Raw genomic sequence first — 26,746 nt, 5'->3', positions numbered from 1 at the left:
TGCCAAGCAGGGCGCACACCCCTGTTTAAAGCTGCATTACAGTATGTAACCTTAAAAGCAGCTCAGATTTGACTCACTGGAACATGGCGTAAAATTGCCTGGCTACCAGTTTGCCAAAGGTACCTTCCTTTGTAACCCTGGGACACAAGTAACATGAACCTGGAGAGCACCATTTACAGACACACTTCACAGAAGGAGAGGCGCAATATAAAACATCCAGAACAGATTTTTGACCAGTCATTAAACTGCATGAGAAGTACAACAACAAGAATTAAAGAATCTCTGTATTAAAGAACAGGAAAAACCCTGTTTACACACAAACTCAATTTGGGAGTGGGGAGGTGACTAATGATCTGTGTTTTAAACAAGTAAACAAACAAATCCTCTCATAGAACGTGAGAGTCAACAATTGTCACATCAAAGCAAAAATGCTGGCACTGAGAGCTGATCAAGAACGAGTGGTGAGTGGAGAGCTGAATTTGCTCTTGCTTGCCCAGATGTAGTTTCCAGTTAAATCAATACCAGTTACGCCTACCGAGGCCGAAAGGCAGAACTGAACTATTACGACACCGATTCTGCGAAACTTGAACATATGTAAATATTATCCTCTGAGTAGCACCACTGAAATTATTAAAATTACTCCTGTCAGTCTCAGGTCACTGGTAATTACCGCCACAGTCAATGTTTCCAAAGCTTATCATCATTTGTTATTTATCAGTCTCATCAGTAATCTATCATTTTGCAGGTGTTAACAGTATTTTGATCAACTGAACTAGAGCCAGAATGATGCAAGCACATAACACCAAAAGTTTTATTCCAGTTTTACTTTCACTGAATCTGAACTTGAGGAAGTTGATATTAGAAGTCAGCAAATATCCTCGGGAGCTTGCTTTTACTTTTTCAAACTACCTGAATTAACGCAAATCAAAATTCATCTGTATTTCAACCGGCGCCGCCTTAAAGATTTCAATGGGCCAGGCTTTCTCATTCTGCTGAAAAAGATGAATTGGAATTAATCACTACAAGGAAAATTAGGCCAGTGTACCTGCTCTAGCTTATCTTTATATGCCTATTACATCATATCAAAGATAATTTGCTAAACTGATTCTACAGCTTGATGTCATTTTAATGAACACACTATGGTTGCTTAATTAAACTGTTAGAAACAAAATCAGGGATTCACAAACTATGGCATTTTATTTCAGAGGCCTTTGCTTACATTTGTACAATATATTACATAATTCTCCATTTTCTGCAGAACCTAATATATAGTTTATAGCTTTTTTCTATAAGCTTTTCCTTCAATGTTTGTCAACAAATTTTTACAGTCCTGTACAATTCTGAATACTTTGAAACCATTTTCAATAAAATCAGTTAACCTTAAGCACACACTACGAAGACTGAAAATGCTTTTCTTAGAAAAGTCAAATGTAAAGGATTCTGACACTCTAGCATCTACAAACAAAATGCTTTGAATTCTTACATGTTGTATTGCCAGAAAACAAAAGAAAAACATGCCAGCCCCTATTTCCCCAGGCAAAAGAAGTACACAGAACTACAATTAAAACAGTAAAACAATCTGTACAATAAAGTACTGTGTATTAACAGTGCCAGGTATTAAATAGCTTGAATGAACACTTCCGCAATATACAAATGTCTTACAAAGGTATATAATTAACAGGAGAGAGCTTGGGATCCATACAACATAAAATCAATACAAGTGAAAACAGTCTGAAGTTGGTTTTGGAATTTGTACAAGGCATTTAAAAAAATTAAATGTCTACCACTCAGCTAGCTATTTATTTTAAAAACAACTACCCTTTGTGGCAGTGTTCATATCAGCAACCACAAATTATAACCTCACACCTTACTCTGTCTTGAAGTCCTCTCCTTGAAGCTCGTAATAAAATAAGCATTACAAATGAAATATTTGTTGCTTTAAGGGAAAAGAAACATTTACAAGAAAACACAAAAATATAACTGTTATAATCCATTATGAATAAATATACACTTTAAACTGGCTAAATACAATCTTTATACATTAAGATTTAATACAGTTTGTTAGCCATTTTCTTCCTTTTTCATAATGTATTTTATCAAAATTAAAAAAAAAAATACTGTTTTATAGAAAAATGGCAAAGTACAGTAGTTTCATTCCAATTAATGGGTTCTTAAAACCCAGAGTAACCTATTTAAGCCTAATTCAAACCTGTAAACGTTAGTCAGTCTTTTTTTGTTTTTTAAAGGAATCCTCATATTTGGTTATCAGGACTAATGTTGAACATCCTACTAACTGCAGGTTTTGAATTGAATACATGTGCTTGACGTATACAATTAAAGCCACTATAAGGTGACTTAGCAGTTAAAAAACAATTAGCTTGTACAAATGAAAATAGGTTCAATATTTGTCATAAATAAATGGAAAAATATCAAATGTTCCAGCTTTAACAAAATACCAGGGAATACCGTAAGCCTTACCACATATATTTAGATCAACCCAACAACTATACGCTTATTGTACTGTCTCTACAGGCAGTGAACAGCCTCCATTTGCCACAGTGGAAGGCCTTCAAGTCACTAGACTTACAATTCCCAGACAAGTTGGAAACAATTATTGCTTGAGGAAAAGCAGTTTGTTGTACTTTTTCTTCATAAAAGTGCACTTAAGTGCAAAGTTAGCTTGTCAAGAAACAACTTTAAATACAAAATAGTGCTTGTCTGAATCTTGTGCCACTGTGCAGTATAAAAAAAAGAAAAAAAAAGAGTGGCCCTCAGCAGCCATTAAGTGCAAAGTGCTTTGGCAAGTCCTGCTGTCACCTGCACTCAACTGACATTCCATTCTGTGATGAACTTGACATAGATGGTTCTGCTAAAGTTAACATAACCGCAGCCGTAATGGAACTAGAGGAAGGTGATGAGGAGGAAGATGATGTAGTAGCAGCACCTGCACAGGAACAGGAGAACACAGGTTATAAAAATTTACAAGTTAAGCAATAAAAATGTTTTCCCATTCAACAACAAGCATTGGTATATATTGACTCCAGCAACCAATGCCTAGTAATTAAAAAGAAAAAAGCCTCCATTCCCTAGTTTTTGTGGGAAATACTCTGAGAGACAGCTTTGGCCGTGTGCAAGACAGCATGGCATTGCCCCTTCAGCCCTGATTCACGGGCCACCCAGACCTACAGCCCAGCCAGAGGATGCCAGAGCTCACTCCTGACCCACAAAGCACAGTCAACTGTTCCTTTCTTTCCTGGGGGGAATCAGCACAGGTAGGGCCTTGTCCCAGCACTGAATCTGCACACACACACAGCTCCGGCAACCAAGAAGCAACTGCAGTTGCCATGTGATGGTTGCAGCCATAAAACCTTACTACACATAGCATTTCAGTCTTTTCTTCTTACACTCAGTGAACTCTTAAACGTGCACATAAAGACGACATGGAGAAAATAATCCTTTTAATGCTGCTACAAGCAGGCACACTAGAACATTCCCTACAGCAACAGGTAAAGCAACTTCAGGGAAATGACAGATTTAATTGATGGTGTCCCTTAAACTCATAAAATAAATCACTTAAGATAAGGGGAAGTACTAACTAGACACACAGCAATTCTATAGTAAGTTATTGTATAACTTGAAGAAAAGTTGTAAGTTATTAATAACCTTAGATACTTTGTTCACTGCTTAGAAAAGTTTGGTTTTTTGTATATTTTTTTCTGTATAAAGTAGTTCTGCCTAAACAGAACTAAATAGACTGCATGCCTTTTGAATGTTTTTCCCCTTACACAGTCACTGGATATCCGAACTGTACCACCTAAAGATCATAAAATAACTTTATACAATGTTTTTTTTAAAAAAAAAAACAAAACCACACTTCTAATGGCACACATCTCCCTAAAAATTACCCAGTTCTTGTTAACACCTTAATAAGATGACATGCAATTTAGCCCCCTAAGAGTAGAATTTTGTTCCCAGCACTTACTTTCCCGCTCTTTTTTCTTTAAGCGCTTTCTTCTTCGGTCAATGGAAGCCACCTCAGATTTCAGGGACAGGTAATGTTTCCTGATTTCCTGCAATTTTTCTTGGAGAACTGTTATGCGCTCAGCGCTAGTCAAATTTTCCAAGTCAGCTGCAAGTTAAACAATCTCTGTTAATTATTGTATTGCAGCATTTCAAAAACTTCTGAATTTCAGTGAAGTGGGAAGTACTCAAATCTTAGTGATGTGCTTTGAGGTAGCAGGCAGCAAAGCCAAGAAACACAGCAACAGCAGCTGCTATTTATTATCACAAACTTTGTTCATTTTTTATTATTTTTTAGAAGATACCACCATAGATACACTTTTTTTTTAAGGAAGTGGGAGAGGAAGAAAATGCTTGCATTCCCCTCCCCACAGGAAAGAAAAGAAAAGAGAAATTAAGACAGTTGGTGAAAACATAGGAGCCAAAACTAGCTTTGAGCCTGTTGTTTTGAGTCCTTGCTAGAGCTCAGTTTGGCCTAATACACCAGGAAGGTCAGTCTTGCATGACTTGTCTTGGTTGTTACAAAACAAGCAGGTTACAACAGGAATCTGAATCGCTGTGGGGCCATAAGGTGTTAACTACACAGGACCTCCTCGCTGGCATCCCACATGAGGATGTTGATGGACACAGCCAGCACAGGAACTGCCCCTCTGGGTGTTTCCAGCTGGGAGCTCTCCACAGCATGGCACACAGCTGTGAGGGGCACAGGCAGGAGGAACTGTCTCAGTTCAGTCCCTTTCAGCCACAGCTAAGCCATACTGGAGACACTCCATTTGAAGACATTTAAGAATCATTTAAACTATTGCAGGGCACAGAATGCACTTTGTCAACCTATAATGAAGGTAGCTCCAAAGGACCAAAAGCCACAACTATATTAGGCTGTGGGAAGATGAGGAAAGCTCGAAGACATGGCAAGTGTCTTAGACCTCTGCAACAGCAGGAAATGTGTTAAATAGCACTCCAAAGTCCAACTTCTGCCAAGCAAATTTAGCGCGTGCACTGTAGCCAAGGTAGAAACAAAGGAAGGAGCAAAAGCTCTTTAAATGTGTTGCACAGGAGATATGCCCAATGCGTCTCAGCAGGCCAGTAAGTGACAATAAAGACCTATTACATTACACAGTCATCAACAGCAGCAGAATGTTATTTGACTGTGAAGAGGTACTAGGAGAGAAGTGCTTTTAAAGTAGAGTAGCACTGAGATTCAGGGCTGGAGAGAAAAAAAAATGTAGGGTCAGATCCTCTCACCACAGAAACAGCTGGCTAAGTGGAGAATTCTCTGGGCATAAAAGAACACTGCTAGCAAAAAAAAAGATATTCAGCAGATGTGTCTGCACAGTGTGCTGTGCCAGCTCTTTCCTGTTCCCACTTTACAAGAGGAACAGAAGCCTTCACACAGCCTGGGACAGAGCGCAGAAAAGCACAGAGCATAATGCTCTAAGAGCTTCAGAAACTTGACATACGCTAAGGTCATCTGTGAATACTGAATGAGGTTCTGTGGATTACTTTAAGAAGTAATTTAAATCAGTCACACCATACAGTTTCAATTTGACCTTTAAAAGCAAAGAGAAAGCAACTCATGCAATGCTATACATCCATGGTTGGTAACTAAGGACAACAATTTATTGCTGACTAGACAATTAAACACCTAGACCCTGTAAGCGAGAAGACTAAAACCAGAAGTTTTTGTTTTTAAATAATTATTTTCAACTGTTTGCTTATTGTTAGGTTGAGGAAGAAGGCTTCAATCACCTAATATTTTATCTTACTTCTCTTGTCTCCCCACTGCAAGTGACACTGCAATAGCATATACACACAGAGGCAATTAAGAAGTTGCAGTAGTATTGAGGCATTAATAAGCTACTGAACTGTTTTTCAAATAGACAAATGCATGATCCTTTCAACACTGCTTACCCCTAGCTATACCTGTACCCACAGCTGACTGACACAAACACACTGAAAGTTTTTATTACTAGAAATAGTAAACATGTCCTGGTTCACTAAGGCAAAATGGAAGGGGAAAAAGTTACAAACCAATCACGTAAGTGTCTGAACAGTAACTAGAGAATGAGGAGTAAACCAGCAAGAAATATCAACACAAGAAGCACATACAGTGGATAACATTCATGCCAGAATGACAGGCCTGCACAGGATGGCAAGAACAGCAAGTCAGCGCAGGAACAAGATCTAAAAACAGTATTGAAAGAGTGCGATATAGGTAGTTTTCTGCACTGCTATTGCAAAAAAAAATTTTTTTTTTTTTAAATCAGGATTTATCACAAAATTAAGCAAACTGAGGACGGAATAATTTTAGGGGGAAAAAAACAAGATACACAAAATTCAAAAAGTCTTCTTATACCATACCACAAGACCACATCATGCATGTTTTGAAGAAAATACTTACACATTTGAAAACTCCATTTGTAAACTTTGGGCAGACGATTATTCTGTTCTTTGAGATCAGACTCCTTCTCTCCATTTTTCCCACATTTTGCTGGAGATTGTGTTCTTGCAGGCGATTTGGTTTGGTGAGATTTCATGCCAGTAGAAACTGATTTTGCTGACTGAGACTTGGACACACTTTCACCAGCAGATAGTTCTTCACTGTCACTGCTGTTTGCTGAAGAAACAAGAAGATATATTGTTACAAACAAAAGCAACCTTCCTGCCCAAACCAAAGCTTACCAGAGGCTACCCCTGTGCTGATTTTCATATAACAGGAGTTTGACCAAAATCCTTTTACTCTAAAATGATACAATCAGTCCTGGTATAGAAGCTTGGCACACAGCTCTTTGCATCACAAGTGCCTAAAGGCAGGACCACAAAACAGGTATATAATTGGGCCCCTGTAATTCTGGCATGCTGTGAAAGGGAAACTTTGCACTGGAAACACCATCCAGTCAGTTGCTGTGCAGGTAGATTCACAGCTATTATGTGGAACTATGGGAACCAAACAGAGCTAGACGGGGGATAAGAGTACCAGACTGTGGCTCCACGACCCATCCTGAATCTTGCTAAGTATATTGCTGAAAGTGTGTGTGCAAGAACATAAGGGGGTGGGGGTAAGGACACATTTCTTCTAAGAAGATTCTTGAATACAATCCAACTGTGGAAAATCCATATAGGGAAGGTGCACTCTACTCTCTGAATGGTTCAAGAGAGCATCACACTGGTTGCTTTAGAACCATATCCATAAATAAATTGCCTACATTAGAAAACAAGGCAAAGAGGCAGTCCATGTGTTAATGTAGGTGCAAAAATTACCCATGTATTTCTGCTTATAGGGCTATGCTTTTTCTAAAACAGTTAGCAAGACTAACTTATGTCGTATTTCCTGTTTGTATTTTTTAATATTAATTTGTAATACAGCATTTGATATATATGCAAACCTCTATCCTGCTTTAGAGGTAGTAGAGACAAGCTTTTCACTGTACTCCTAAGACATGTGTACCAGAAACGGGAGTAAACAATTGGCGTTCTTATTAGCCTTATGAGACCTTTTCTTTATTTTAGGTTTTCTGTGCTAAAATGATTAGCAATAATCTGAATTTGCATGACATCATCTACAAAAATCCTCAGACATGATGATCAAATCCTTTAATTGCAGAAAACCAGCTTCAGCTGACCTGAAACAGAAGAACTTCACCTCACACTGAAATAACTTTAACTATAAAGCAACAGGTTGTACTGAACACAGGTCTCTCATCAAACCACCCAAAGGAGAGTAACAAAATAATCCATCTAAAAGACATGATTTATGAGTAATGATTGAAAGGATGAAGCTTGTTTAGCGTTACAAAAATAAAACTGGGCTGCAAGCAGGGAAAAGAGATTATAATTCAAGTCTAGTGAAATACTGCAATAAAATTATTAGGGAAGCTGCAGAATCTCCATCATTAGAGTTGTTTTTTAAAAACATGTTCAATTAATATTTATCAAGAGAAACTTATGCCTCAGTTTTACCTGCCCTAGGTGTTGACAAAATGAACCCTGAAAGTCTCTTTTGGTTCTGGTCTTTATGATCTGGTGATCTACACTGGAGAAACCGAACACCAAGATACACATGGTATGAAAGAACTTGGCTGGCTGCAGGGCTGCTGTTATCTGCTGGCTTAATGCAAAGGTAAGAGTCAAAGCTGCTACAAAAGCAGCTTTACCTGGTATACCTCAATTTTGCAAAAAGCATTTTGTGCTCACAACTGACCCCACATTTTATCTATTTATTGCCCTTATTACACAGAGCAGTACTTGAAGTCTAACAAAAAGCGTGCATGCACGCCAAGGACCACAGATGGCACAAGAAACAATTCTAGCTTTGAAGAGCTTGCATCCTGACGAAGACGTAAGTTGAGAAAAAGGGATAAATTTACCAAATCAAAGGGAACAATGGCAAGGCTAAAAATGGTGTATTAGTTCTGCAAATTCAGTCTGTTTGTTACTTTAATTCCTGGGGTGAGGTAAGGAATAGGGATTATGGAAGGAGGAGATTAGTGAAATGGAATGAAAAAGAATGAGATAATGTGAAAAGGAGATCAACGAACATGAAGGTTGGATGCAGTGAAAGCGAGTACCAGACCAGAAAGTACAGACTTTTAGTAAAAGCTGTTAAAAGAAAGAAAAGGGGGGGTGGGGGGGCAGGAAAAAAGGCATAGCGTATTCTTTCTATCCTTGCTTTAACTGCGTTTTTTACGGCTATCCTCCCGGCTTCACTCTCCAGCTAACTGTTCCCTGGTATTTTTTTATTAACAGTGAGATGAGGCAGTAATTGATCTTGCTGTCTCCTGAACACGTGTGCATGTGTCTCTCTAATACACCTCTGCTTTTACTAAGCTTCTCTTCCCCAGTACTGTGGTTTCTATTCCAATTAGCTTCTACAACTACAAAAAAAGCTGCAAAAGCTGCATTATTTACTGAAGATGTAACAGATGATACAGGAAGAAAACAGAGGCTGTATTTTTCTGGAATTATTCTCGTATTTGCTACTGGAAGAGGTATTAACCTCTAAAAGCTCATCTTGCAGAAAATACAAAGTGTAATTTCATCCAGGTCCCCTCCAAAACATGCAGCTATCATGCCACAGAAATTCCTGTCCCAATTCTACCAAGCGTGAAATACTCGCTATTCCTGAATTACATGATATTAAGGACCTCTTAGAAATAGGCCCAGAAGTAACACAAGACATTTAAAAACACTTTGACATTCAGCAAGAGTAGTTTCTTCATTTAAGTAGTATTAAGAATTCCCTGATAAGAACATTCTGTCCTAATACATTTTTTATTTCCAGACTTCATCTCCTACAATCTTTCACACATGTCATTTCACACTGAGCTGCTGTACTTACTAGTTTTACTCTTCTTTTTGTTGTTCACAGATGTTTTGTGGCTTCTTTTCTGCTTTTTTGAGGAGCTGCCTCCTCCCTGAGCATCTTTAAGTCTTTTCTGGCCTGTACAGACTATAATTAAAAAAAAAGAAACAAATTAAATAAATACTTGCACTTGTGTGTTTCTCTCAAAGTCTAAAAAAAACCCCAAAAACAAAAAACAAACCCCACACTACAAGTGAAAAAAGTAGAAAAGGAAGATAAAAGAATTCTATTACACCTGTTAAAAGAGCAAATTTTAGGAGTTGTTCAAACGTTGTTCCACAACCACCTGACTTACAGATTAAAAATTACTCCTGTAACATAACCATTTAAATTAAGAAACCCAATTTTGTAAAACAGGCAGCATTCTGACAAAATCAGAGAGGAAATTAAAGTCTAATGCATGTAAAAGTAGCAATCATGTCTTTACATATAATAAAAGCAAAAAAATTTAAGTTCTAAACCTACACATCTGTAATTAACAAACCAATACAGGTGTATTTATTGAGGGCTACATGTTAACCTCTCCAAACTCTCTCCTTTGTTTAAGGGAACACATTTTGTTGCATTCTTTCAAAAGAACAATTCAAACAGAATGATGAAAGTAATACACACACATTTTGACAAAATTCAGTTAATTATTAACTGAAATCTGTTGAGATGAAGAAATCAATTTTGTCATCTCAGGATTATAGTCAGACATGTATTTTTTTTCCTTTGTATTAATATTTTTTTAGGCACTTTAATACAGTGAAAGTAGCTGTACTTTTGCTGGAACTGTGAAAGAGCCAGTGACTTTCACAAAAAAACTTTTGGATCCAGCCTTGCAAACACTTAAAAAGCAGGCAGCAAGTACACTGACATCACGTGCACAGGTGTTGGCAGTGTTTATTATCCCCTATTCTCTAGTGGTCTCAGGATAGGAACTTCAATCTGCAAAATCATATCTGAAAGTGAACACAGCTAATAAGCTCAACATTTATTATCAGATTGACTTGTATTTTTTAAAACATCAATTTCATAAGATGCAAGTTTGAAATGCTTGCCTAAGCATGCAATAACTGGCACTTTCTCCACCCAAACAAACAGCTTAGAGAGAATCAAAATTTTATGTAAGAAACAGTATCTTCTACTTGTAAGCAAAGTACTCAAAATGTACCCGTCTTGCTCCAATAAATATCACTTATACAACGTATTACAGTTTGGCTCTGGGCTTTTCTTGCCAGGTCTGGTATAAACTTTATTCTTACATACTTTAGTCCTCATTGAAACCACCACAATTCCTAATGAAAGGCCAAGAAACTTCCTGGCAGATAATATTTTATTCACTAGATGATTATGTCATTTCCACACATTTGAAATAGACAGCAGGCTACTACTTCCTCCAACAACTAACTTTCCAGCAGTGTAACTGTAACAGAATGAAAATACATCAGCAATGCTAAAATGAGAGCTGGTTAGGTAGAAGACAACTCTGTTAACCCTTTCCTTTACCTTTTTCAGTATGCTCTGGCTCTGGTTGATTACTACTACTGGAGCTGACGCTGGCATCAAAACCTGTTGGAGAAATATTTCCCTCAGACTGGAGGTCTTGCAGCTCCCCTGCAACACTGTCCACCTCTATTGTGCTATCTGTTTCACTTTTAATGCTTCGTATCTCTTCTTGATTTGGTGGCAGAGTCTCAGAGACAGTGACACCAGACTGATGTCTACTGGACTCCGTTACAGTTACAGATGAAGGCGATTCAGGAGTTGTAGGAGGAGTATTTAACACTGAATTACTGCCACTGCTTGGAAATTCAACCTTCTTTTCACCCACTTCCATCGGTTTCTCCTCAACAGGTTTAACGTCCACATTAGCTGGCAAAGATTTTTCAAGTTCAGAGCCAGGCAAAGAAATGTCTTCTTCTACAAGAGTCTGAAGCTGCTCCTCTGCTGCAGCATCCTCAGGAGCAGCGTGTGGAGGGGAGGCAGCAGCTTCAGTGTCAGAGTCTGAGAACAGTTCCTTGAGCGTTTTCTTCGGCCATTGTCCCTGAATACTTGACCAGACATCTTTTCGATCCTTCGCTCTGGTGTTCTGAAGTCTTTCATCAGAGTTATTTAGAAGCTTTATTCTTTTCTCTCCCACTTCAGAAAATCCTGAGTAGAAAGTACTTGTCCGTAAAGACTTCCTTTTCTCCTCTAGTCCATTGTACTTTTTAGTTGGAGTGATTTTCAGTTTTGATTTGTCTTCCTCATCTTCATCCGATGAACTGTTACTGCTGTTTTCTAAACTAAGGGAGTCTTTGTTTTTGGACTTCTCATCCTTTCTATTAGGTGACACAGTCTTTAAAGATTCCTCTGCACCACAGTATCTTCGTTTACCACGTTTTACCTGTGGTTTTGCTGTTTTATCCACTACCTCCTTTTTTACATCCTTTCTCTTCTTTGTGACTTCGTCTTCTCCATCGGAGTCAGTATCTTCAGATAACTCTTCCATCTCTTTTCGCAATCTTTCAGGAGACTTGGATCCTGACTTGGGCACTACTACATCTGTCAGAGCTTTTGTTTCTTCTGGGAGGGATGAACCACTCTGTTCTTCTTTTAGACAGAGTTCATTTTTATCTTGGCTTACAGCTTCATGTTGAGATTCCTCTTTGCCATCAGCATGTACATTCGGGGCACTTTGGTCATCTTCCTGCTCACTATCGTCAGAACTTTCAGAAGCTAATTAAAAATAAACCCAAAAAAAACAAAACAAGAAAAGTTTGTCTTGATTCTGGTTACACAGAATTCTTAAAAAAACAACTAGAGAAAACTGTACAGATATGAACACATGCTACAGGGATCTCTAGCAGTATATGTTTTAAATGGTACCACCTGAAGACTTCCGAAATTTCCTGTTCTATTAGAAGGTATAATGGCTAGATAAGGAACTAGGAAAATTCTGTATTATATAGTACATCTCCGGGAATTTCTGAAGAGGTGGAGAAAGCCTAGAGCGCATCAATACATAAAATACAAACTTCTGCATAATTAACCGAAACAGAAATCAAAAGGTGTGCTTAAAATAAAAACTCTAAATACTTCTTAGGGGTTACAAATACTACCATTATCTGCCCTATCAACCCAGAACAGAGACAGTATTTTCCCTGGAGAATCCACAGTCTAGAAGGACAAAACAATAAAAACACTGGATAATCTCTAACAAACCAACCTGATGACCAGCCTGGAAAAAGGAAGTGAGAGCAATAATGAAAGGCACTTGAAGAAATCTATGAACAATAAGAGTGTAGGACAACAGTAAGAAAATTCAGGGTCAGGAATAAAGAAACTGAGAAAAGAAGAATAAAGATATAATGGAGAAAGAATCAACAACAAGCCCATTCAATGGGAAAAGATACAGATACAAGGAGAAAAAAGGAGAATTGGCTCAAATATATGGCTAACTCCTTGATTTGTAACTCATCCATTTTTGTTGGCATAGCTAGTTTAACTCTTTTCATCCTACTTCCCATCTCTCATTCTCAATTCCTCACTAAAACTCACCATCTCTTTAAAGATGATAATGTAACCAATGACAGAAGAAAAACAATACCGTGCCAACGAAATTCACTGAAATGATCAAGTTGAATTAACTTTTTAAGAAAAGTTTACTGAAATACAATGAACTTAGAGAAGAGCATACTAATGGAGAGAAGAGGTGTACAGGACAAAATACCTTGAGAAATGTTGCCTCAGGCGTTTTCCTTGGTTTATTTTTTTTTAAGGTAAGTAGGATCTTAAATTCTACTCTAAGACTCAATCTGCAAGCAAGCTTTACACAACCCTTTCAGTGTTGTTTGCTTTTTTCAAATTAAACATTTACGGTAGACACTTTGGCCTAAAGTTTTAAGAACGCTATCACTTACAATGGACTTCTAACACTTGCCTTTTTCATACCATAGAGGATCAAAACTATACTACTATTATAAGAGGTACCAAAATTTGCCATTTGAAGTAAAAGCCAAGAATGTCACATTTAAAGAAAGAAACAAAAAACAGGTCCATCAAGTTTTCCTCTCAACCTATTTACTTTGCTGTGTCCTTCAAAGGAAAGTTGAATACAATTGCATTAACCATTCCAGTTTAGGAAAAAAAAAAACTGTAAAAAGTTTTGTGCAAGCAGCCTTAAAATTGGAGGAAAAAGAAACAGTAAAACATTAGAGCCCTTCATAGTTAAAAACAAAACCCCGCAAGTAACAGGGAAAAAAGTTAATTCCCAGCATGAATCTATGTGGACTTAGATAATAAAATAATTGCATACGATGAAAAGCATTTCTGGAAATTAATGATGTAACATGGAAAACATTTAGCTTTCCTGAATATTAGAGGGTGTATGTCAAATTGTACTTTTGTAATCAAAAGTTAATTACAGACTAATTACAGCACTAATAATAGTGTCATTATCACCACTAATTGCTTTTTTGTTTCTCATTTACTAAAGAAATGAAGCTTAATAGATTATGTTGACTGTTATTCTACCTACAAATTTGGAACCCAGTGGCCAATGTCATCCAAGTTCAAGTAAGTCTGAAAGATTATTAAATTCATACAATTTTCACAAGAATTGGTGGTTACCCAACTACCTATACCATATACGATTTCTTTTTCTGTAGGCACACACTAAACTAAGGATAAAGAGAAGCAACTAGTTATTATAATGCTGCTGTAAATGTGTGGGAAGGGGAAAACAATATTAGGAACAACAGATGTGCTGATAGGAAACCTAGCTTTATTAATTCCGTTTCAAGGAAAAAAAAACAAACCAAAACCCTGAAAAAACCATGGGTCCTAAAAGTTACATAAATCAAAAATTAAAATTCTAAAAATAATGTAGGAAGCACAAATGCTTTGCCTTGTATAAAAAAAAAAGAATGGCAAAACAAAGGATATAGTTCTTAAGACTGTTTACATACACTGACTCCACAATACCTGTTTTCAGAAACTGTTAATACTGCTTTTGTTCAAGGCTTATTTCTGAAGATAATGTTATAATTAGCCAGACAGACTCAAGGGTACAGTTGCATCAGTTGTTCTACATTCTTATTTACTACTGTTCAAAGGCCATTTACAAAATTAGAAAAAGTTTAAGTACAATACCTTGTAGCCCGTTAATGATAGAAGTAATTTCTATTGATTTAACGGGAGCTTGTTCAGTATTTTTGGCTTCAGTGCTGTCAAGTTTGGACCCAGTCTCTGGTGATGTGCTGGTGTGAAAGGGTGGTTTTGACAAACGTCGCAATTTACAGTTTTTAGGAGAATATTTCTCTTCCTTCTCTTTGTCAGTTTTATTCTATGTGTAAGAAAAGATTAAGAACTCTTCTCATTTGAGCATACACCTTAATGTAGATTACAATTAAGCAATGCTTACAATTATCTTAAACGTTCAACCTGTAAAGGAAAGCTTTCCTCTTTGTTTAAAAGATCACAAATACCTTAAAAGATCACAAATACCTTTCTACGACACACGTCAAGACACTTATACCGAAGACAGGAACCTCGTCAACACTAAAACAAACGACAAAGCAAACACAGCCAATGCTCTAGGAGCAGCGGCACCGCAGGATGCCAGGCTCAGCAGTGGCAGGGCAGGGCTGGGCTATGACACCCTGTCACAACAGGGAGCTCTAGGCAGGGAGCTCTAGAACAAAACTAGGTTCCAGAGGTTCCAGAGGTGCCAAGGTGCTGGGGGCGGGGCGGGGGGGGGGTGGGGCGGGGCAGAAGGAGTACTAACATCTGTGGCAGAAGGAAAAGCTTCCTTGCAACCCACTGCCCAAGGAATATATCATAACCTAAGCCTAAATACCAGTTTTAAAAAGAATGAACTTTGAAGGAAATGCTATGAAATAAAATGATAGTCACATACACATGGACTAGTCATAGGTTTGCTCTCCAGAATTAGCAGAGGGAACTCCCAAATTTCATGTCCCAGAGCTGGCTCCCACCACTGATGATAAAATGGATCCTTCTCATTTGTTTTCTATAAGTGCATACATAAATTTCACAAAAAAAACCCCCATAGGCAAGAAGCTTCCCCTCCCCACCCCACAGTGAAAAAACAAAACCTTGATGAAAAAAGTTTAGTTTTTACAAGGCTAGGAAGTCGCTTTTGCAGTCAAGCATTTGTAGGCCAATCAAAAGGTTAGAAAGGAGTGGGAGGAGTACTTAAGAACATATTAAACCGAAGTTGGGGGAACAAGGGAGAAAGAGGGAGAGAAACTACCTTTATTTTCTTTCGATGCTTAATTTTTGGTACATTTTTATCAGCTGGTCTCACTATCTTGTCTGCCTTTATCCATTCATCATACCTAAAAGTAAAAAAAAAATTGTACACATGGTTTTAAGCAGATAATCACGACATCCTAAGAGGAAAATAATGGAGCAAAAAATTATTAGCCATATAAAAGATTAATCGTAATTTGAATAAAGAAGCCATTTGTGTACTTTTCAGTATGTAGCGTTTCAGCTAAGATTCAATTCATCATATGCTGGGACACATGGGATGAAGTTTTCTTACAGTGATGGGTAAGAGTGAAAGCTGGTATTTTTCCAGTCTGCACTGAACAGCAGGAAATTCATGTACACAGGTAAAACAAACTACCAGAAGAATAATTCTCTATGGATCTCCAAGAGTAATACTTTGTGTATATACTGTAAAACCTTAACAATAAAATAAATTCTCACAACTATATAAAATGTGACAAAAATAAACTCTTTCGAGCCTGAGTGCCTGCAAAGTGATATTTAGAGTGACTAACACTTTGGAGTCACTAACTTTTGAGTCACTAACTTAACACTAACACTTTTCAATTCATTTTCAGTTAAAGGTTTCCATTTTATATCAGAATGATACTAGACAAAAACATACTAAATAGCACCAACATATTAACAATAGGTGTCTTATTATCTAAGGCTGGACTTGTTAAATAAATATCCAAGACCAGAGAAGTTCATCTTTAGTAAGAATATACTGTAAATATGGTACTGTACTTGCCAGTTTCACTGTGTATTTCTGAAAAACCTCAATAATCAATTGAAACAACTTTTTTTTCCTCCCAATAAGCATAATCTGCTATACTACTTCAACTGTGAATTCAAGAACTATCTGAATAAGAAATAGGTCAGTTAAAAATTAGTTTATATTAACTTTTGCCCCAATGTAAAGCCACACAAATTCTGATCCCCCCTAACTAAACATGAAAACAGAGGGGAAGAAACCAACTTTAAAACAAACAAACACACACCCCCCAAAAAAAACCCCCAAACAAACAAAAACCCAAAACAAACAAAAAACTCACCACACCCCCAGAGAACTAGTACAAGATGGAGCCGAGCACAATGCACTCATGACCATGCTGGCTTTCCAGCTGGGCTTACTTGACCACCGTTTTTATTTTTTTATATATATATACACACACACACAGCAATGCTGATACAGTCCCAATTCAGCTTCTTTGCAACTACTGCCAATTATATCTACAGTATTGACATATAAATTAAAAAGAATTAGAGAAAAATATGCAAGTTTCCAACTTGCCTTCTTGTATACTCTAAGTTAAGATCTATGCAAGGTATTCCAGAAGCTAAATACTGTACTTTGTTAACTTAAATTTCACATAATAATACAGTAAAAACGCAGTAGCAGTAGTCTCTGAAAAATAGTTTTCCAAAACAATTTCTTGGGTTTTTTTCCCCTCCATGTGACAATAAAAATCACAAAATCTAGCAGCAGACCATGCAGACTACAACATACCCAGATTACCTATACTGCTGCAGATACAGCTGTAATTGTACTATTACCAGGTGAAATGTAGGTGAATAGGCTCAGCTTTCCCTCCAAAACCAAGATACAACTCTGCAGAGTACTTTCCAGTATGGAAAATTCCCATATTCTCCGAGACTGTGGGAAACTATTTGAAATAATCTTTCTTCAAGTCAAAGACATGCTTTCCAGAAGGCATACTGCTAAGTAGAATGCCAAATGGACTTTCCAACCCACGTAATGCGAGTGTATTTCGTTAGGTCTAAATGCATGCAGGAAAACAGCACTAGGACTGGACAAATACACAGTGAAAAGCAATTTTTCTGACAGCATCCCTCCTGCCTCAACCATGTTGCTATAATACAGTATTTGTATTCACTCATTCTATGCATTTCCAATAAGAAAACAAACTTCCCCCTATGCAAAGCCTCTGCTTTGTCTGCCCATACTGTCCGTGATTCAAGGTAACTGTCGTGCCTGTTAGGGCGACAGCTGATAGACTAGGGGGCATACTGAAGTGGAGAGGAAGTGCAGAATCTTAAGAGAGTATCTGTAGGTACCACAGGGTCTTAACTATTACATATTAGATGCAGTGGTCACAAGTCCTCATCAAGAAGCACAAATTGAAAACCTATGTGTGACAGCCACAGTTCCTGGCTGGAGCATATCCTGCTCTACTCCTGACTGCACCTGGAACAGCAGTCAGACCCTGCAAGGAGGCCCAGCATCACAGAAATCTTAAATCTTCTCCAGGAAATCAGATGCCCACACTTCACACCTTTGCATAGCACGGCTCCTTCCACTACTCACACATCAGATGCGTATGGTTTGCCTAAACCTGTGACAATTGGACCCTAGGCTGAAACAGATCCTGCAAAAGGGATACATCCCAAATCACAGCTGACAACCTGTCCCTAAATTACATTCTCTACTGCATGACAGAGAAGCACCCTGAAAGCTATACAGCGCACCAGATGCCGAGCTGCATCTGAATGGTGAGTGACTCAGACTAGAGCCTTTCTTTATAGAAATACAGCTTATTAAAATAGGAAAACTTCATCACTAATCTTGCTTTAGACAGCCTGTTCACAAAACAAAAGAAAACCAAAAACATTATGAAAGACGTTCTTCAGCTCTCATTAGAAAAAGTAAGTGCTTCCAGAAAACCTGGGTCATTTTACTGCAGTGCTGTCTTCCACACTTGCCTACCTGAACTCCCTAAAGCGAGCAGCTGGGTGTGGAGAGGAAGGAGGTAAGATGGGGAGGTGTTCCTAAGAGTTTGTACAGATGTTTGAGAACCAAGAGGAGATATTTCATAAGAAATTATTATTGACTTATTTTTTAAATAAGGTTTTACATGAAAACCTGGAATGTCTTCAAGAAGAAACATCCCCTTTGCCTTACCAAAACGAAGACAAAGATAAGACAGTAAGCAAAGAAGCTTTTCTGCCTTATTGGTTAAAATGAATGCCCACCAGAAAGGCGGGTTTGAACAGGAAGGAAGGAAAAAAGGAAAAAAAGAATGAAATGAAGAGCTATATAGCAGAAAAAGCAATTGGCACTTTGCATAAGAATAGAATTGTTTAGGTCGGAAAAGACCTTTAAGATCATCAAGTCCAACCCTTAACCTAACACTGCCAAGTCCACCACTAAACCATGTCCCTAAGCGCCTCATCCACATATCTTTTAAATACCTACAGGGATGGTGACTCAACCAACTTCCTGGGCAGCCTGTTCCAATGCCTGAGAACACTTTCAGTGAAGGAATTTTTCCTAATATCCACTCAAACCTCCCCTGGCGCAACTTGAGGCCATACAAGAGTATGTACTGATTCTATTACATCCATATGTACTGACTGCAAGCTGAAATAAACCACAGCATATTCTCAAAGATTGCATAGTCAATCCTCCACAGAAGTACTAGAGGGGAAACAAGGAAGAAAGCGTACTTTTCCAGCCTCTAGATTTATACTAGCAAAGTGTCACGGTTTAAACCCTAGCCAGCATCTAAGCACCACAGAGCCGCTTGCTCACTCCCCCTCAGTGGGATGGAGAGAGAACCGGAAGAAAGGTAAAACTCGTGGGTTGAGATAAAAACAATTTAATAGGACAGAAAAGGAATAACAACAACAACAACAACCACCACACACAAAACAAGTGGTGCACAATGCAATTGCTCACCACCCACTGACCGATGCCCAGCCAGTTCCTGAGTAGCAGCCACACACCCCCAGCCAACTCCCCCAGTTGTTTTTTTTTGTTCAGCACGACATCATATGGTATGGAATGTCCCTTTGGCCAGTCTGGGTCAGCTGTCCTGGCTGTGTCCCCTCCCAGTTTCTTGTGCACCTCCAGCTTCGTCGCTGGCAGGGCAGTATGAGAAGCTGAGAAGTCCCTGACTTAGTGCAAGCACTGTTCAGCAACAACTAAAACATCAGTGTGTTATCAACATCGTTCTCATCCTAAATCCAAAACACAGTACTATACCAGCTACCAGGAAGAAAATTAACTTTATCCCAGCTGAAACCAGGACACAAAGGTACCACTTTCTCAGGAAGACAAGTGATCTCAAGGAACTAGTAAGTCTTGGCAAATTCACTGAAAAGTTCCAGTATACTGTCTGTCTCTGCTAACAAAGAAGAAACAAATGTTTTCTTCAGCTGTGATCAAGGAAAGGTGGAGATGTAGTCTTATAACCAAATACTGAAATATTAGATGGAAGACTCCTGATATTTTTATTTTATGTATTTTTTAATAATTCTCCCCCCATGACATACGCTACGCTCAAGAACCTGAAATTTGGCTACACATGTTCCTTTAATTTCAGTGGTTGACTGTTAAGTCCAAAATTTGTGTATTGTTAACGCTTTATAACCAAGACAGAAATTGTCACTTTCAGATTTCTGAAGTAAAGAAAGAAATGTTGAAAATAAGTCTTAGTTTTAAACACTTGAAACATTCAAGAACAACATGTCTTGTGATATTGTACCACAGGACAGAGTTCAAACAACCTAAACTACTTTTGAATATGCATCCTCTGTCTTTAATTACTGGGAACATACTGCAGAAGAAATTAACCTCAAACACTTACACAATGAACTTTTCTTTGCGCTGGCAGCTGAAAATTAAAATTATGACAGAAGGAACTGGCACCATAGGTCCCATGGTAGTTTTAGTTCCATATAAAGCATACGTAATTCAGAACATGACTGGCCTGTTATAAGAGACACTGTTTCTCTCATAAGCTTTTTCTGGTTAAGACATGATAATGTAAACAGTTTTCTCTAACAGGGTAGAGATTTTTACCATTCCTTTTCACTACAAGTCAGGCTCCACTGAACACTACAACTCTTTACCTTGGTCAGAAACACATATCACCTGACTCTCAGGAGCTAACAATACGATCCTTTAGCATAAAGTAGTGCAGCGGTACAATGCTGTTAAGCTACATTCTATTTCTGTATTTTCTAATTACTATTTTTAAAAAAAGTTTCACAGTGGTTAGTGTCACTGGTTCCAAAGCATTTAAAAAATTAACAAAGCTGAATACCAAGTTTACCAAATTCCATTCCAAGTACCCCAAAAGCACGTAAGTGTGCGAACACACATTACTCCTCTGAATCCCAGACCGATACTGAAGTTACCTTGTGATAAGAAACATTAGTAGTTACTTAGGATTCCTGCTCAAACTTACGGGTTTAAAGAACAGACCATTAAATGGCATACTGACCAAAAGGGGAAACAGGAAAGTCAACTTTAAGGGACAGGAGAATAACAGAATTAAAAAAATCCTCGACGATTAGAAAATCCTAGTTCAGTACATCCCCATGACCTAATGTTACAGTACTTGTCACTGCTAACCACTCAAAGTAAGGAATGTAGCTATAACGAATAAGGAGAGGAGGGAATTGCTGCCCATCCAAGTAAAGCAGTTATTTTTCCAGGTTGTGACTGACTAAAAGCCAAATCAAGTTATTACGTCATACAAGACTCGTCTTCACAAAACTAAAATATCAAAGCATTTAGATGCTGCCTTAAGCTCAGGCTTACCCACTCTTACTGTCAAATCCAAAAACTTCAGTAATTTTACTTGAATTAAATAAATTAGCCTCATTTTGTGAGTCCATACACAGTCCCATAGCTAAATCTCAACCACTGATATCTTTCTCGGTGAAGAATCCTGCTCTCCAGGCCCCTTACAGAGGGCACTTTTGAAACCCCAGGTAAGAATATAAACACAAGTTCTGCTGCCAGAAAGACCAAACTCCTCCCCTCACCTCTCAAATGAGTAAACGCTTTTCTTATCAAATATATCCTAGTCACAGAAATAATGCCTCTGACATCAATCCACATATTTGTTTAAAATGTGGAGTTCAAAAAACAGAATCTTGATTTCTCCTTTAAGAATCAGGGTGCTGGGATCTCCAAGGTGAACACTCATTTTTGACTTCTCATGTTGTCAGATTTAAAGTGGTACTGCTCAAATAGAATTCTCATCATCTCACCTCATAGCATCTATAATAGCACAGTATTTACTCAAAAAGGAAAATAACTTCTATGTTTACACCTGAATTCCAAAGCAAGAGCTTAAAAGCAAGAAAGCTCTCTGAATGATACACAGTAATCCTCAGTGAGTAGGATGCAAATTTCAACAACTTATGCTCCTAAGGCAAGTCCTCCCCAATAATGACCAAAACACTAGTCACATTCCAAATCCCACCTTGAGCAGGCTGCATCTCCCTTAGTGTCTTGACTTCATAGCCCGCTATGCTTACAAATGTTGCTTGAAGACACTTTATGTAGCTCAATATACATGTAGATCAAAATTCTGCACAAGATGGATATCAAAACCAGCAGTATCAGATGTTCATCCTCAGCAGTGGCTTAGGTGGTCCTGGAAATCACCAGGCCCAGATGCAAAGAGGAGTATTCAAGGGAGGGAGAGAAGTATCATGCTTCTGTGATTGTGACCTTTGCTAGCAGATCTTGCTAGCACTGAATAAATGAGATTTGTCCTGCCCCCTTGGTCAGAGGTAGGATGGTAATCAAAGTCCAGATGACAGAAGAAGGTCACGAGAGCCTCAGATTTTCCAGAAGAGGAAAAAAATAAAAGTACAGCAGATTAGCCTCAGACTTGTTTTTTTTTTTTTTAAAGGTCTATAAACACAGTAATTAAGTTTAAAAGATGACAGCTAAGGACAATGAGCAGATATGCTGAAACTGAAGAAAAAAGCAGGAGACTTGGTAATCGGCTTAAAAGCCACTCAGAAGCTTTAGTTTTCTCTACTGTTTTCAAAGTCGCTTCAAGTTTTAAATGGAAAAAAGTGGTCTGAAATGGCAAAAATATATTAATACTTCAACTTATTTCTATTAATGCTATATTAAAAACAATAAAAAGCATATACTCCTGCATATATTAAGAAAAGCATAAGAAGCCACTAGACTAAGAGGACTCTCGTTTGGAAGCCTGAGGCAGCCATGGGGGAAGGAGGGGTGGGGAGGGGTAGAAATCGGATCTGAATGAAATGCAATTATTTGCTGCGCACTAGTTTGCCACTGAAAATCTTGTACTTCTCTTGTTAAATACCATACTGCTAGTGTACTCTCTGCTTTGCTGAAAAGAGCGTGTATACAGACTCAGCTAAGTGCACTATTCAAATATTGTATGAGATAAAATTGGCTTAAGAGAGCCAGAGGAGGAATTTGTGAAAGAGTGAGCTGTCACTTGTTGTATGGAGACATCTAAAAATAAGATGGGGAATGAAGGAAGCCTTCTTTGAGCAAGTCATTTTAAGATGATTTTTTAAGTACTGCATTTATATAGTGTTAAAAATCTAATGGTTTCATACAGTACAATGACCTTCACAGAACACCAATACTGAAAGTTTAGGACTCCAGATCTCCATTCATTTAAGTTTTTAAAATACACAAGTGTATTTTAGAAGTAATTCAAGAAGTAATCACTAACTAAAACTCAAGTTACCTCACGTTCCATCCACAGTAGTGCACCAAGTAAAGGACTTCTCCACCTTCGATGTCAGAATCTTTAATACTAGCTTCATACATTTTTTGATTTTTCCCTCTTCCATACCGCACTTGGACTTTCATGCCTGGTGGATAGCATTCAAACTCTTCTTCCTCATTGTTATTGTTGTCTTCCTCCTCCTCCTCCTCCTCTTCCTCCTCCTCTGCTTCTTCTTCATCTTCATCTTCTTCCTTATTCGTGTCATCTCTTGAAAGGTTTAAAAAATTGTAGAGTTAATATGAGATACTTCATAAGCTTTTCAGTTCCAAACCACATATATTGATAAATATTGTGGATGCATTAGAGACTGGGAAACAGCAGGCTCCAAATATGTGAAACTGCACTATAGCCGAGTAATATCAGCAAAATAGGATACAGCAATACACACAAAAATCCAGTGACTGTAAGGTGGAAAAATGACTTGTCTAAAAGAAAAAAATAATCCGTCAAAATCTGTATGAGCAGAAGTTGTTCAAACTCATCTTTATATGATTCCTTCATGCAGTCCCTTTGTTTAAATATGATTTTTTCAGTTCAAACTCATCCTTCTCAATATAGAGAAAGTTCCCTAAATTCTGTTTTTCAACGTACAAGTTTTATAAGTGCTTCTTGAAACTTGCTTCCCCAAAAGACCTTTGCTTTATTATAATAAATGATCTCTCTCAACACCTTGAAGTGACTGCAACCAAAACCAGATTTTGGGCAAAAAAAGAAAAGAAACCTCATGCGAGATTATTTAGCAAATCAAACAACCTGTGCTAATTTATGACCTTGTAACTCCTTGCCAATTATGCTAAAAGTCATCTAAATATAAGTCAAACTTGCATTTAATTATTATATAAATACACAAGCAGGTGTTCACTGTTTTCAGAAGTAAGCTAATTCTGAATACATTTTTAGATATTTGGACCAATTTTCAGAAGCACTAAGAACCCACAAATCTTGCTAGTCTCAGTCAATGGCAGCTAAGGAGCACTCAGTGCTCTGAAAATTATCTCCAACCACTTTAAAGAGGCAGACTACATTACAGAAGTTTATGGGGGAAAAGTATCTTTTAGTATTAAACAGCTTTACAAAACAGTATTATTTGCCCTCACATCATTCTAATCCCACACTCTGTGCAATACAGAACAGATTACGGCTGTTTACTAAATTCACAAAAATCACAGACCACTAATAATTTAAAAAACCTAAGACATGGAACAGATATGTTTGGATGTATTACAGACTGGGTAAGAAAAGGTAAGTGCTGCTCCAGGTCTGATTCACACCAATATTTAAGTTAACCTCACAAACACAAAAGTCTGTATTAATAATCTAAGTCTTTCAATGAAATTTTCAGTAGAAAATACTCAGATAAACCAAGCTACTTACTATTTGATCTTTTTGGAGAGAGAATTTTAATTATTCAAATACTTCTTTGTAGAAGTAAAACTGTAGTATTATTATCTAATTAGCTGGCAAAAGAGAATTCAGAACAATAAGCTAAATTCAACTTTAGCAAAACCACACTGATTTAATGAGATTACTTCAGAAATTAATGTTGCCACACACACATATATTCACACACACACACACTACATGTATATATGCATACACCATGAGACAAATGCTAAAGATTCCCTCTGTTGGTGTATTAACTAAATCAAATCACAGAACATACATCTATTCAGGTATACATGGCATGGACCAGTTAGTTTTGTTCTGGAAGGCCAAGATTTTCAATTTATTATATACTTTCAGTGGGCTACTTTGCTAGCAAAGTTAAAACCACCAGAGTTAAAAATGCAACATAAACAAATGAGCTTTGAAAGCTCACTTCATCTCCACTACACATCATATGGCAAAATCCACTTCCCAAAGAAATCATGAATAAAGCTCCCCAAAGACTCAGATGAAAAATTCCTGAACAGAATTCCACAGCTAACAACAGAAAGCACCAACCAGTAATTTAAATGCTTTTAAATTATAGTCTCTGCTGCATGAAATCAAAAACTCCTAGCTGATTTCAGCTTAACAGTTATTATCATACAGAAGCTAAAAAAAACTTGGTATCAGGAGCAGAGCCACCACCGCTCCGAGAACAAGATGAACTTGTGATTTCCCATTAGTAACAAGACTTTTCAAAGTTGTAACGAACTCAATTTTGCCAGAATATTTTTTTCCCCCCAAGAACTAGTGGCACAATCCTTGAATGCTGTCTGCAAAGAAAAGCATGCCTATGAGGGAGATTCAGAATTTTCCAGACACTGGCAATTACGGTGCCAGCGGCTCTTCGGAAGCTGAAGAAGTTTGGACTCTCTCTCACCTTAATCACCCTATGGTTTCCTTGGTGTCCAACAGATAGTCTACAAAGACTCCATGACAATATCAGAACTTCTCTGGAAGAGATGTGTGAAACCCTCATTGTGAAGTTGAGTAACTTGGATGGTCAAGTAGATGTGAAGAGCAGACTGTACATAGGTGGAGGGAATGTCAGGAAGCAAAAGCAAAATGGAAGCAGAAATGGCTGCAATTAAAGTGTTCTAAGGAGTGATTTAGTTAGCGATCCTAAGCTGGAGATTTTAGGAAACCAAACAAAAGCAAAAGAACAATCATCATTTTGAGGCAGAAAAAACAGTGTACTCGTATAGCTCCTGGAGCAACAACAAACAACAAAAAACCCCACCAACCCGAAACATATTCCAATGGTTACAAGGAATAAAAGATACTGCTTCACAAGGCCATCAAAAGCTCAAACCTGGCAGTGCAGATGAAGGAGAAGCCATGACTACCATGAAACAGGTTTGTAAGAGAAAATTTGATTGTAGCCATCCAGCATGCACAGTCATAACCTCATTTGTCCATGTATGTATGTATGCATGAGAACATCAGATTTCCTTTAATGCTGTTTAGTTAAAATCCCATGGCAGGGGGTAACAAACAAGCCTCTTGGCAGCAGACAGTAATTGTAAACTTGAAAACAGTACCAAGCAATATTTGCCACAAAGCTGCAACAATTTGAACAACCCAAGCAGCAGCTGATGAAACAAGGCAGCAGCAAGTGTGCATGCACACTATACAACAGACACAGCAATACAAGTGTAACTGTGTTCCAGAAACCAAAGTACCACCAAAAAGCTTATTGGAGGATTTGAAAGCATTTCCAATTACAACTGCAGACTAGAGAATACCCTCACCCCACCTCCCACAGAATGGGAACATAAACCTTCAGAAGCAGGAAATTAGTAAATTTAAGTGCAAAAATATGTTAAAGTAAAGCCATTAAAATGTTTAGATCATATAAATATTGCTTATGATTAGTTCCAAAGTACATTGTGAAATAGTTAAAAGGCTACCAATACTGCAAGTGTTCAAAAATAAACATATGGCAGGTAATTCTCAGTCAATATTAAGATTTAACACCAACACGCCCATAATAAGGCTAAGTATATCAACAAATAGATGTTGTTAATAGATGAAATAGCACATGCTATTACACCCCTAAAGGAACCGCAATATCATGCAAACATCTTTCAAACCACAATCTCTGGGACTAAACAGAGTTGTCACAAAGCCC

The 26,746-nt window shown here is 37.7% G+C and overlaps 1 protein-coding gene across 1 annotated transcript in view; it reads right to left on the bottom strand.

Moving 5' to 3' along the window:
• Positions 1-1,171: 1,171 nt before the first annotated feature.
• The window catches only part of ARID4B (AT-rich interaction domain 4B), a 92,631-nt gene continuing 67,056 nt past the window's right edge, over positions 1,172-26,746 (bottom strand). The window contains exons 16-23 of the mRNA XM_059832367.1: positions 23,146-23,394; positions 15,624-15,708; positions 14,501-14,693; positions 10,874-12,085; positions 9,359-9,469; positions 6,422-6,637; positions 3,983-4,129; positions 1,172-2,944 (exon numbers count right to left, since the gene is read on the bottom strand). Coding sequence (XP_059688350.1) covers positions 2,814-2,944; positions 3,983-4,129; positions 6,422-6,637; positions 9,359-9,469; positions 10,874-12,085; positions 14,501-14,693; positions 15,624-15,708; positions 23,146-23,394 — 2,344 coding nt within the window. The 3' untranslated portion in view covers positions 1,172-2,813. The remainder of the gene's footprint in view (positions 2,945-3,982; positions 4,130-6,421; positions 6,638-9,358; positions 9,470-10,873; positions 12,086-14,500; positions 14,694-15,623; positions 15,709-23,145; positions 23,395-26,746) is intronic.

This window comes from Gavia stellata, chromosome 2 (assembly GCF_030936135.1).
Source record: "Gavia stellata isolate bGavSte3 chromosome 2, bGavSte3.hap2, whole genome shotgun sequence".
Lineage (NCBI taxonomy): Eukaryota > Metazoa > Chordata > Aves > Gaviiformes > Gaviidae > Gavia > Gavia stellata.
Note: the sequence above shows the minus strand (reverse complement) of the source record. Positions and strands in the feature narration are given on the sequence as shown.